The sequence below is a fragment of the Aulostomus chinensis genome, chromosome 12 (assembly GCF_037954235.1).
Source record: "Aulostomus chinensis isolate RoL2024-O1b breed Wild chromosome 12, RoL_Achi_v1.0, whole genome shotgun sequence".
In the NCBI taxonomy this organism is placed as follows: Eukaryota; Metazoa; Chordata; class Actinopteri; order Syngnathiformes; family Aulostomidae; genus Aulostomus; species Aulostomus chinensis.
Window position 1 is genome coordinate 25779994 of NC_141331.1, and position 11474 is coordinate 25791467.

Genomic DNA, 11474 nt, shown 5'->3' on the forward strand with positions numbered 1-11474 from the left:
GTCTTGGCCAGACGTGAGTTTTAGAGACCAAATATCCCCCATTTCTTTAAACTTTTTAAAAATTTCTTTCCTTTGCTTGTTTGTCTGTTGTGTGTGTGTGTGTGTGTGTGTGTGTGTGTGTGTGTGTGTGTGTGTGTGTGTGTGTTCACTCCCACTGTATATTTCAACCCCCTCCATCATGTATTGCACAGTGTTGTCAATCACCGCTCACTTCTTTTGACGGTGCAGCCTGAGTTTGTGATAAGTGACTCATAGGTGCAAGACTGACACAGCTGTCTCATTTTAATTATTCCTGGATGTGGTTATGAAGTGGTTTTGGCCGTGTGTGTGTGTGTGTGTGTGTGTGTGTGTGTGTGTGTGTGTGTGTGTGTGTGTGTGTGTGTGTGTGTGTGTGTGTGTCTCAGCGTCACCCTCAGACATTCTCCACTGGAGTGCCGAGTGAGGGACTTAGTGGTTGGAGGTCAAAGAGTCTACAAAGAGGGCAGTGGCAGACACTCCGAGGTTCTCCTGCTGCTGCGCTTCAAATCAACACAACAGAACGCTGGCATGTGGGGCACGAATGAGCAAAAAGACATGGAGGAGATTAGAAAACCCCACGGGTAAAACACACGGCAGGCACCAATTATAAAAGATTCTAAAATCAAATTTGCTTAGCAAATTAAACAACAACTACAATGACTGGCATTGACTAATAATCATGGGATAACTGAATAAAAACGTATAATTCAGGGCTCGCGTGTTTACAGTATAAAGCCATACTGACTTCTTTTCTTTATCATTAAACCTGCCTTTACTGTTTTTGGCCACATGGTGGCAGTGCAAACAAGATGTAAACACGTGACTGATATATCGTCAACTTTTAAGTTGATACATTGAGTTTGTTAGCTTGTTAGCTAACTCTTGCTGATGCACTCAGCAGTTACATAGCAACATTTTGTCAAGCAGTAGATTATATTAGTTACAAATGTAACTTGCAGAATTAGTTTCACTCCCTTCCAGCTCTGCTTTGGTCTCTACCAACACCCGTGGAAAATATCCAGTTCTTTAGCGGCCGGGGAGCTTTTACAGTAATTTCTTTGAAAACCATTGCCTGCTAGGAAAAACCCTTAGAGATCCACAAGAGTGAACCAATAATTATAATCATAACAGTAACGATAATGGTAATAATATGTCACCGTGAAGACTGTGAGATTTTATTTTAAATGCTGTTACTATGATGAGGCACCACGGTGGAGCAGTGGTCCTCCCTGTGGCCCCCCAGCAAGAAGGTTGTGGGTGGAGCCCCGGCTGCAGCACGGGGTCTTTCTGGGTGAGTCTCCATGTTCTCCCTGTTCCTGCTGGGTTCTCTCTGGTACTCCAGCTTCCTCCACAGTCCAAAGACATCAAGAGGGACCAGGTTAATCCAGACTCTAAATTGACCGTAGGCGTGGCTGTGAGAGCCAATGGTTGTCTGTCTCTATGTGTTGGCCCTGCAATGGACTGGTGACCTGTCCAGGTGAACCCCGCCTCTCACCCGTTGACGCTGGGATAGGCTCCACCCCCTCCCCCGCATTGCTTAATGTAGGAATAAGCAGAAGACAGTGGATGGATGGATGGTGTTACCACCAGGGGTGAAAGTGAGCCGGAACGGGCCAGAAAAAATATCCAGTAAAATATTCACGGCCGGAACACAGTTCCAGTAAAAAAGGAGGAGAAGGGAGCTGTCAAAATCCCATATTAAATAAAGGAAACAACGTCTGAAGTCGGTTTCACACTGAACACGGCAGACGCGGCGCGCTGCACGGGGTGGGGCGCAAGCACGCGCAGCACTACAGAGGTGCTGGGCTTGGTTCGCGCTCATGTGACGTCACAGCGCGCCCACATACACAATGAATGGACTTCCCCCGCGCAGCCTGCGCCTTGCGCGTTCAGTGTGAAACCGCCTTGACACGGAGTCGTGCCCATGAGCGCATCTCCGCAGGCGAGGCGTTTCTGGTTGGCTGACAGACCACACGTGGGTCACGTTACCAGCATTGTTAGCTTTGATTGGTTAAAACCACACGTTCTGCTTTCACGGAACGAAAAAAAGAGAGAGAAAACAAAACAGAGGGCAAAATGAAAGAACTCGGCTGCTGGCGACCTGCTTTGGCACAATGCAACGTCAAATAAGGGTCATGTTTAAGAGAAAATGTGACAGAGTTGAAGAAGCAGGAGAAAAAGTTATCAAAATGAGACCCACGGAAGATTCAGACTCAGAGCCACTCCTTGATGAGAGTGAGTTCCAGGGACAGACTGTCTCTGAGGAGTCTGCCAATGAGGACCTACAAGAAGAAGAAATCATTGAGTGATATTGATGATCTGTTTTTTCATGTCTGCCTGTTCCCTGTTGGTGGCGCTGTAGTGGGCAGTTACTGTCAAAAGCAGTTTTCAAAGCATTTCCAGGGGTCACGCGGGAAGGGCGGGGCTATGGGGGCTGCAGTTGTGTGGGGAACAGACACCCGAAAACTGGAATAAAAATCACCCAAAACCAATTAACAACCATCAAACTTGGTCGGCACTTTTTTTTAACACGTGCGTAGAGTTCCGACAAGACTTTTAAGCCACTTTCACCCCTGGTTACCACTATGATTTTCACCATAGTGCAGCGATGCAACAAAGGGCAAAATATTTCATTGCTCTGTCCTTGTTGCACTTTGTAGTTTGGCCTCGGTGTCTCTCAGTCTCTCTGTGTTTCCACAGATCCACCAGAGCTTCAACCGCCGCCTGCATCGCCCCCCCCCCCCCCCCTTATTCCCTACTGTTACACTGGCCTGCGCTCCCCTTCCATGAACCAGTCTATCATCCAGTCCCCCATCAAGCTGGCTTGCTCTCCCTGCCTGCCCTTCCAGAAGCTTCCTTCTTCAACTGTTATTAACATTTCCATGTTTCTCACATTCTGCATTGTAAACTGTTTTCTTGTCTGTAACAACATCTACTGCACGTCTGTCCCTCCTGGTGAGGGATCCTCCTCTGTTGCTCACCCTGAGGTTTCTCAGATTTTTCCCTGTTCAAAGGGTTTCTATGGAGTTTTTCCTCAGTCGATGTGAGGCTCTGAGGGCAGAGGATGTTGTTATGATGCCATGAAGCCTGGAGACAAACTGGTGGGGAAAACAGGCTCTACAAATAAAATTGCCTTGCCTTGCCTTGCCTAACAGAGTGCTGGTCCAAGAGTGAACATGGTGGCTTCAACCTCCAGCCTTGACTTGCCACAAGCTAAACAAACGCCCTTTGAGGCGAGAGACTTCAACCTCAAAGCCTCCAGTTTGCCTGTTTCACCAGCTGGTTCTGTCTGTGTGAAACAGCAGACGGACAGCGGAGAGACGTCTCGTGACAGAGGTGGAACGTTGGCTGGAGCAGCGGAGGGACAGGCAGCTGAGAGAGGCGCTGGCAGGCAGGGACGCCACGACCGGCACCAGGAAAGCAAAAGACCCAAGAGGAGAAGGAGACACACGTGGGACAGAGGGAAGAAGAGCGGGGTTTCTGGCACAACGTCACCAACGTCCAAGGTGCAGGAGGTCAAAGAGCTCCAGTAATGCCTGTAGTTAAACGAGCAGCTCGATTAGACTGACGGGTTTTGGCCTGCGGCATTCATCAGGATCAGGGAAACATGTCCATATCTTTATTGGCGAGCTTGTTAATTCCTATTTACTCTCTTCGTCAGGTGCAGGATTTGCAGTCCTGGTAGATGTTCACCTGTAAAACCGCATCGTGTGAGTCCGGCACAGCTCTGAGGTCGCAGCTGAGGGAACCGCAGCGAGGCATCAGAAGACTGTCCGTCTCAAGGTTGTGTGGCTGTCGTGAAACGCATCTGCTTCCACGACTAAAAGCCACCAAAAAAAAGTCCATTTAACATTTCCTGAAAAATTAAATGAAAAAGTGGCCCTGCTCCGCCCCTCCGCCAGGGCTCTTGACCGCAGGACTACATCAGCCATAAACCTTGGACTCATGGGGGTCAAATGACTGAGCTTCATTTATAAATTTCATGTCTCAGTGCCATCGCGACAGAACCTGCTCCTCCACCTGGATCATGGATCGGTTCTGCTGTCAGTCATTCTTGGTCCCTCTTTTATTTTGTAGTTCACTTCCTGTGTTTCCTGACTGTCTTTATAAGCATCCTGCCCTGATGTGCGACACCTGCTGTACTTGGTGTCTTTATTTGCGTTCCACCTTGGCCCGGGTTTGGTCTCAGCGACTGAGAGCTCTCCCCAAAGGCCTCACATGTAAGGTATGTACCAGTGTATGCACGACTTGTTTGATTCCATCCATCAACCCTTTATCTGTACCGCTTATCCATTAATGGTCACAGGCGGAGGGGGTGGAGCCTATCCCAGCTGACATTGGGCGAGAGGCGGGGTTCACCCTGGGCGGGTTGCCAGTCCATCGCAGGGCCACTAGGAGCAATTAGAGGTTCAGAATCTTGCTCAAAGGACTTGGACATGGTTTCCGGGGGAAGTGAGGATTGAACCAGCGACCCTTCGGTTGCCAGACGGCCTCTCAATCTCTGAACCACCCCCTTGTTGTATTATTCTGTATTTTTATGTATATGTACATACGTGTATTTGTTTGTTTTTTTACCAGAATAAAACTCAGATATTTTCCCGCAGGTCTCAGCAGGTCCTCATTGTGTGGCTCCAGTCTCTCGACATCTCTGCCACAGACGGAAGGAACAGAACAAAAGCGAACACAGGGACAAACAAATATGGTACAAAAAATTTATTTAGTAACAGTTTTGTAAACATTTGAGGTAAATAAACATTTACATCAACTTGTTCTTACAAAAGAATCATTCATACACAAGGCACTTCTCTTGTTTAAGACAGCGTTGAAAACAGCTTGCTGTTCCGAGCATCGTGAGATGGTTCCTACTCCCTGACGAGCCAGAGAAATCATGCTCTGCATGAAACATACCAGGAGAGAGTTTGGAGGAGTCACGGGGGTGGGGTGTGGGGGGTGAACACATCCTGTCAGGGCTTCATTTGCGGGTGAAGTGAGGGTGGGGGTGGGGTGGGGGTGTAGGGAAGGGCCAGCTACCCAGATAACATTCACTTGACAGTGGAGGCGTCTGAGGGAGCAGTGAGAACACGCGGAGGGAACACGGAGAGACTTCCCTCTCTTTGGTTTTAAATCTTCAGACTCATTCTCAGTTGCTGACAATGACCTTGAGATAATGTTTGAATGTGCTGTTGCATGTTGGGTTTAAGACATTTTTCCTTTGGTGTCTCTCTCTCTCTCTCTCTCTCTCTCTCTATCGCTACCAATATTATTTATCATAGAACAGCATTTTTCTTTCCTAAATGTGCAAATCTTCATCAACTACCAAAATGTAAACTTTTGGAATCAAAAACAAATGCAGGAAACAAATATTTTTTTTGTCATTTTGAACAAGGAACAGGTATCAGGAAAGGCAAGCCTTTGAGTTCTGCTGCTGCACTTTCTCATATTTGTGTTTAGAATTGCACTGGATGTCATGAACACAAACTGATGGAACGATATTGACACACCATCGAGTGCCGTCAATCTTCAAGCCTCCTGCAAAATAATAAAAATAAAGCAGCTGGTGCCACGTTACACTGCTCTTCCTCCGGTGGATGAACCTGCACGTTACCTGCTCTGAAACCGATAAGATACAGACATATTAGTACTGCGTTCTGTTGTCATGCCCTGTGAGTGCAATATTTCTAATCCAGGTATTACAGTTTTACTGTGTACTTGCAACTCTTTCCCAGAGGTGAACTCAGTGGATTAAGGTTGTAATTTAAGTGAGTGCCTGGGTTGTGAATGAACCAAACAGCACAGTAACACAACAGAAACAGAGGACTGCAGCTGCTGATGAATTCAGTTAAAAGTTTGAATTTCTAAAAAAAAAAAAAAAAAAAACTAAAAAAAAAACCTTCTAAGGAACACAACAAAAAAGAAGAAGCCATCGAGGTCGACTTCACCGCGGCACTTTGATACGCGCGAGTCGTTTCATCCTTTTTTCACTTTTTAGCTGTTTTCGCAATCACAAACTGACTACCACGAGTATGCAATTTATGAGTAAAGATCAATTCAGTTTTTAAAAAAATAGCACTTTTCAGAATAAAACCAATGAAGAAGCATATGAAATGTATGAGGGTAAACATTGAACTCCTAAAGTTGCTCTCTGATCAGAAGAAAAGGCGTTTGTGGGTCTGAATTGTTTCGGATTCTAACTATGGAGGCTGGGAGTTGAGCTATCAGTGCACTATCATCGTATTAAAGGCAACATTTTGTCAGTCGTCATTATTGGAGAGCATTTTTCTTGTCAGACATGTTGGTGAAGGTGACAGTGACAGAGGCGTGCGTCAGGAACTAAGCTCCTACTTTCTTCTTTTGTAAACTAACAGCATGCTGGAACGTTTGAATCCCCATGATGAGGACAGTGTAGTGTTGGTAGAGACCCAGGTGCATTCTGGGTATCCCACGGATGACCTCTATCAGTTTTGAACCCATGTCCTCTCCATGCTGACTTGTGCCTGTTGATCTGAGGACTCCAGGGAAAATCACATCAGTCCATTACGCCTCAGTCTCTGCGTGAAGCACCGCAGGGGATCATGGGTAAAACCACGGCAGCCAACGTCAGCGTGCAAGGTCGTTGAATCGGTGAGTTGTAGTTCTACGTGTGCTGGCATGCACAACCACAAGGAACACAAAACATTTAATGTTTGCTGATAAAAACTACTTCCTAAATGAAGTATTGTTTAAAAAAAAAAAAAGGCATTTGTTTTGCTAAGTTTCAGGAAGAGTCAGGTCAAAGGTCAAAGGCTGGAGAAGGCTGACCTGTACCGCAGAACACGTCGGTGCTGCCGCTTGGTGCAACCAGATAAAAAGGATGAACAAAATTTGAGTCTGGCTGCACACGGAGTGACGACGCTCGGCTCCGTCCGAGATTGGAAAAAAAAAATCACTTCGACAAGTTTCCTTTGAAGGAATTAGTCCGTTCAGCTCGACTAAGAGAGGAAAAAAAAAAAACGAGGAACACCGTGAGCTCCGCCCCCAAAACCAAACAGGTTGTCCATGTTGATGCAAAATAGTGACAATGTCACTTTAGTCCAGCAGCGAGCAGAGCCTTCTGACGGTCCAGCACTGCATGATCCCATTTTGTATGCATGATTTAAGACCATGGAAAAAACAAACAAACCTCGCCTCAACTCGTCTACAACTCACCGATTGCACTAAACCCTCGACTGCTGCTCATCAAGTCATTTCCTCCTCTGCCTCCGTGTAATGCTTTGCTGCCTCTTGCTGTCTTGCCTTCTTTTGTTGTTTTTTTGTGTTTTTTTTTTTTTTAATTCACGTGTGTGATTTTATTCTTATGTCAGAATGACTGTTAGAGAGGTTTAGACAGCGAGGTCGTTCGGCCGGGCCCTGATGCTACTGCTCTTGCTGGCCCGACTGAGCCGCCGAGGGTCTGTGGTGACCGTTACTGGAGGCTTGTGCATCTCCACTGTGGTGGTGGTGACGTGGCCTTCCTCTGGCTCGCTCTTCCCCCCACCCCAGCTGCCTGCGTTGGAGCTCGGGCCTGGGCTGCTGCTGCTGGAGGCAGCAGCGGCAGTTGTATTGGTGCTGTTGGTGTTACTGGTGGGAAGGAGCAGCGCAGAGTCGACAGGCTGCTGCTGCTGCTCGTTGTCGGTGGAGGAAGAGGAGGGGGTGGGGGAGGTGGCCTTCATCTCCCGAGTCTGCTGCTCGGTGGCCAGGTTGGCCCAGTTCTGCTGCGTGGCCAGCCTGTGGTTGTTGTTGTTGCTGATGTAGTAATGGGAAGAAGGGGAGTGCTGGCGGAGGGACTCCTCCTGCTGGAGGTTCTCCATCTTAAACTCCACTGCTGGAGGCACAGCTGCCGGCCGCATAGGCGGCAGGAATGCCCCGCTGCCCGCCGTCACATCCGTGTAGTTGGAAGGATAACTGTGGCTGGAGGGGGCAGTTCTGGAGGCTGAGGCCAAACACTCAGGCTCTGCGATGGCAGCGCGGCGCAGCGACTCATGGTCGGGGGCGAACTCATTTGTCATGCCCTGTTTAACTTTCTTCCATCCAAGGTGATAGATCTCTAACAAATTCAGCAAAAGAGACACGCAAGCCACCACAAGCATAAATATAATAAAAATAGTCTTTTCAGTGGGCCTCGATATGAAGCAGTCCACGGTGTTGGGGCAGGGCCAACGTGCACACTTGTACAGGGGCCTCAGCTGGAAGCCATAGAGGAAATACTGGCCCAAAATGAAACCCACTTCAAACAGGGTCTTGAAAATAATATTGAACACATAGGTACGTAGCAATGCACCTCTGATACGGATTTTTCCATGCTCGTCCCTGATTGGAGGCTTCTCCTTCTTGCCACCTCCTCCACCACCAGCATCTCCACCATTTCTATAAAGGAGTTCTTTCTCCTCCTGGAACCTGTTTGCTTTCCGCATCTCTTCCTCCTTCTCTTTCCGCTTCTCCTCCATGCGGACGATGTGCAGGACGTGGCCCAGGTAGATAAGTGTTGGCGTGGATACAAAGATGATCTGTAGCACCCAGAAGCGGATGTGTGAGATGGGGAAGGCCTCGTCGTAGCAGACATTCACACAACCGGGCTGCTGGGTGTTGCAGGTGAAGTCAGACTGCTCGTCACCCCAGACCTCTTCAGCGGCGGCCCCCAGCACAAGGATCCTGAAGATGAAGAGGACAGTCAGCCAGACTTTGCCGATGACCGTTGAGTGCTCCTGAGCGTTCTCCAGCAGCCGCCCTAGAAAGCTCCAGTCACCCATGCTTCAAGATTTCTAGCCTATGGAGAAAGTACAGGCTGGAGAGGACAAACAGGGGAAGGGGTGAACGGGGGAGAGAGAAACGGATGGCAAGCATGAGAGAAATAAACACCAAAGAATTTGCAGTCAAAGTGGAATTGGACATGTGTGACAGCAGTACAAGGCCTTACCACGACGTCAAACACTCGACACACACGAACACACAAGACACAAGGACATGGCTGAGAGAGGAGGTGTCCACAACACGCGGACATATTTCAATTTTTCATTAAAGGCTTCGCCCAAAGCGGCCTTTATAGAAAACTGCTGGGTAGGCGTCGGACATCAAGAACAAATCGAAACACAGCATTTGCTTCAAACACAGGCGCTTTTTAGCGGCTCATATACAGTAGTGTGTAGGCCACCTGTTGGACTGAACCCTGGTTCACTCTCCCTCTCTCTCTCTCTCTGTCTCACTCTCTGTCTCTCTCCCTGTCTCTCTCTGTCTCTATGTCCAGCCTGTCTCTCTCTCTCTCACCTGCTCGCTCCACTGCCCAGCAGGCATGTGCTGAGATCAACATTATAATGTTCGAAAACAGCATTTAGCTCTGGTGTGGCACATACACTCACACACACTCACTCACTCACACACACACACGCACGCACACACACACACACACGCACAAACAAACTGTGACACCACCCTCCCTTCATGTCTATCTCTCCTTTTGATAAAGCCACGCCAATCAAACAGAACTATTTTAATCCCATGGTGTAAATGATCAATCTAACAATCCAACAACGAAAGCAGGTGAGATGTCAGTGTCCAGGCCGAGTTTGAAAACCTTGTCAATTCAGTCAGGAAACACTTTACGGTTTAATGACGATGAATTCATCTCTTAACCTTGATTTTGTCTCAGCAACGTTACAAAGTGGTCAGCCTCAGTTCTCCTGAGGATGGCGACACCCTGAAAATGTTGGGTTTGTCAGAAAGTCAAAGACAATTCAATAAAGGAACGGAATGATGAATTGATTATTTAAAAAGATGTCTCTGTTTTTATTTATTGGCTATCAGTTCAACCTCCCCGCTATCAGGGACATCACCGAATCTCTTATTCGACTTCACAATTTTGAAAGACTTTACAAAGTCTAGACCAGATGAGAACGTTACCAGATGCATTAATGACCGGACTTTAAAACAAAAACAAAATTGATCATTAATAATCAAGTTTAATGGAACAAATTTGGAAATGAGTTTTGCCTCTTTTATGAAAGACAGTTGCTAAATGTGTTTTGAGCAAAGTAGCACCTGTTTTTCCTCTCAGTATTTTCCAAAAAAAACCCAGAAATCTTATTTACCCCCCCCCCCCCCACACACACACACACACACGGAGGTGAAACTTACTAAAATAAATTTGTATTAAAGGTAATAAATCCATCGACTGGGGTTCACAATATGTAGGACACCTGCAAAAAAGAACACAACAGCAGTTGATGCGCTTTTCATGAACTTGAAATGCCACAAAACAACAACACACAAAACAAACAACAGGTTTGTGCACTTTCTGGGCTCAGAAACCCCAAACTCAGGTAGAATCCGTGATCATGTTTTACTTAAAGAAATCAGCATTCTTTTCTTTTTTGTTTGTTTGCTAAAGAATGACTACAGCGACCAACATCTTCTGAAGAGTTCGCACTTGAAACGTGGGGTATTGTTGAAGTCTACGAGTCAGCAAACCCCGTCTGATCTTGTGATTCCCGGTACCGGGGCTGGGGACAAAGCTCTGCCCGTCGTTGGTATTTTTGGCGTTTATGATGACTGTTAACGGACAGGTTCAAGTACAAAGCCGTACCCACCAGCCCGACAATACCGAGGCTACCAGAGTCCCCAGACGCCCTTTAGGGGCCACAAGCATTGTCAGCTTTTGTCTCACGCTTGTTTCGTACAACGCAATCGACGGTGAGTTAATTACCTGATAACAAGGTGCTCTTCGTTAAGTTGCTCTTACTTCACGCCCATGAAAGTGCAGGGTAGTGTTGACAGTGTGTATCCCTCATACCTTTACACTGGAGATGTCGAGGCCGGGCCTACTTAGATAGGAAAAGCAAATCCATGTGCCGTCACCTGAGCGGGCTCAGACACCTCCGCGACCCGCTCTGCCTCCCCGATCCCAGACCTGCCGCCCCTCTCACCGCGCAGCAACTTTTAACAGCAGCCCCTCAAACTCATTCATGCACAACTCTCAGCAGATGATCTGTCTGTCTGTCTGTCGGTCTCTCTGTTTCTGCGTGTCTGTCTCTCTGTCTGTGTGTCCCGGGCCCGGCAGCGTGCGCGAGTTTCCCGCCGGTGTTGTTGTTAGTTTTTGGAGGCAGCTTGGAGTCGCAGATGTGCGTCTGTTAGACGGAGCTGCCTCTCGTTTCCAGCCATGTCTGGACTGTCACATTGTGTGACCATGCATGAGTGAATCCACAGAGTCATCAGCCTGTCCGGAGTCACACCACGCCCCTGACAACATCCCCAAAACCTTTCCCAAATGTGCGGAAAAAAAAAGTTGCTGTAAATATGCGCCAATTCCAAACTGGAGCGACCGTCTTTGTGCGCGCATTCATTTGAGGAACTCACATTTTACCAATCAAACACGAGAACTGTGGAACCTGCAGCGTAGCACGAAAGAGTTAAAGAAAAATATGTGGTAGAGTGTTCACACACACACA

The 11474-nt window shown here is 47.6% G+C and overlaps 1 protein-coding gene across 2 annotated transcripts; it reads right to left on the reverse strand.

Moving 5' to 3' along the window:
* Nucleotides 1-4716: 4716 nt before the first annotated feature.
* gja3 (gap junction protein, alpha 3) lies at nucleotides 4717-11221 on the reverse strand. 2 transcript variants are annotated; one of them, XM_086220924.1, is made up of 3 exons: nucleotides 10820-11221; nucleotides 10165-10226; nucleotides 4717-8818 (listed from the first exon to the last, which is right to left on the reverse strand). In XM_086220924.1, the coding sequence occupies exon 3, from the start codon at nucleotides 8781-8783 to the stop codon at nucleotides 7377-7379; it is 1407 nt and encodes a 468-aa protein (XP_086077050.1). In that variant the 5' UTR covers nucleotides 8784-8818; nucleotides 10165-10226; nucleotides 10820-11221; the 3' UTR covers nucleotides 4717-7376. The 2 variants fall into 2 exon arrangements, with proteins under 2 accessions (XP_086077050.1, XP_086077049.1); XM_086220923.1 differs by having other exon boundaries at nucleotides 10733-11221.
* Nucleotides 11222-11474: the final 253 nt, after the last annotated feature.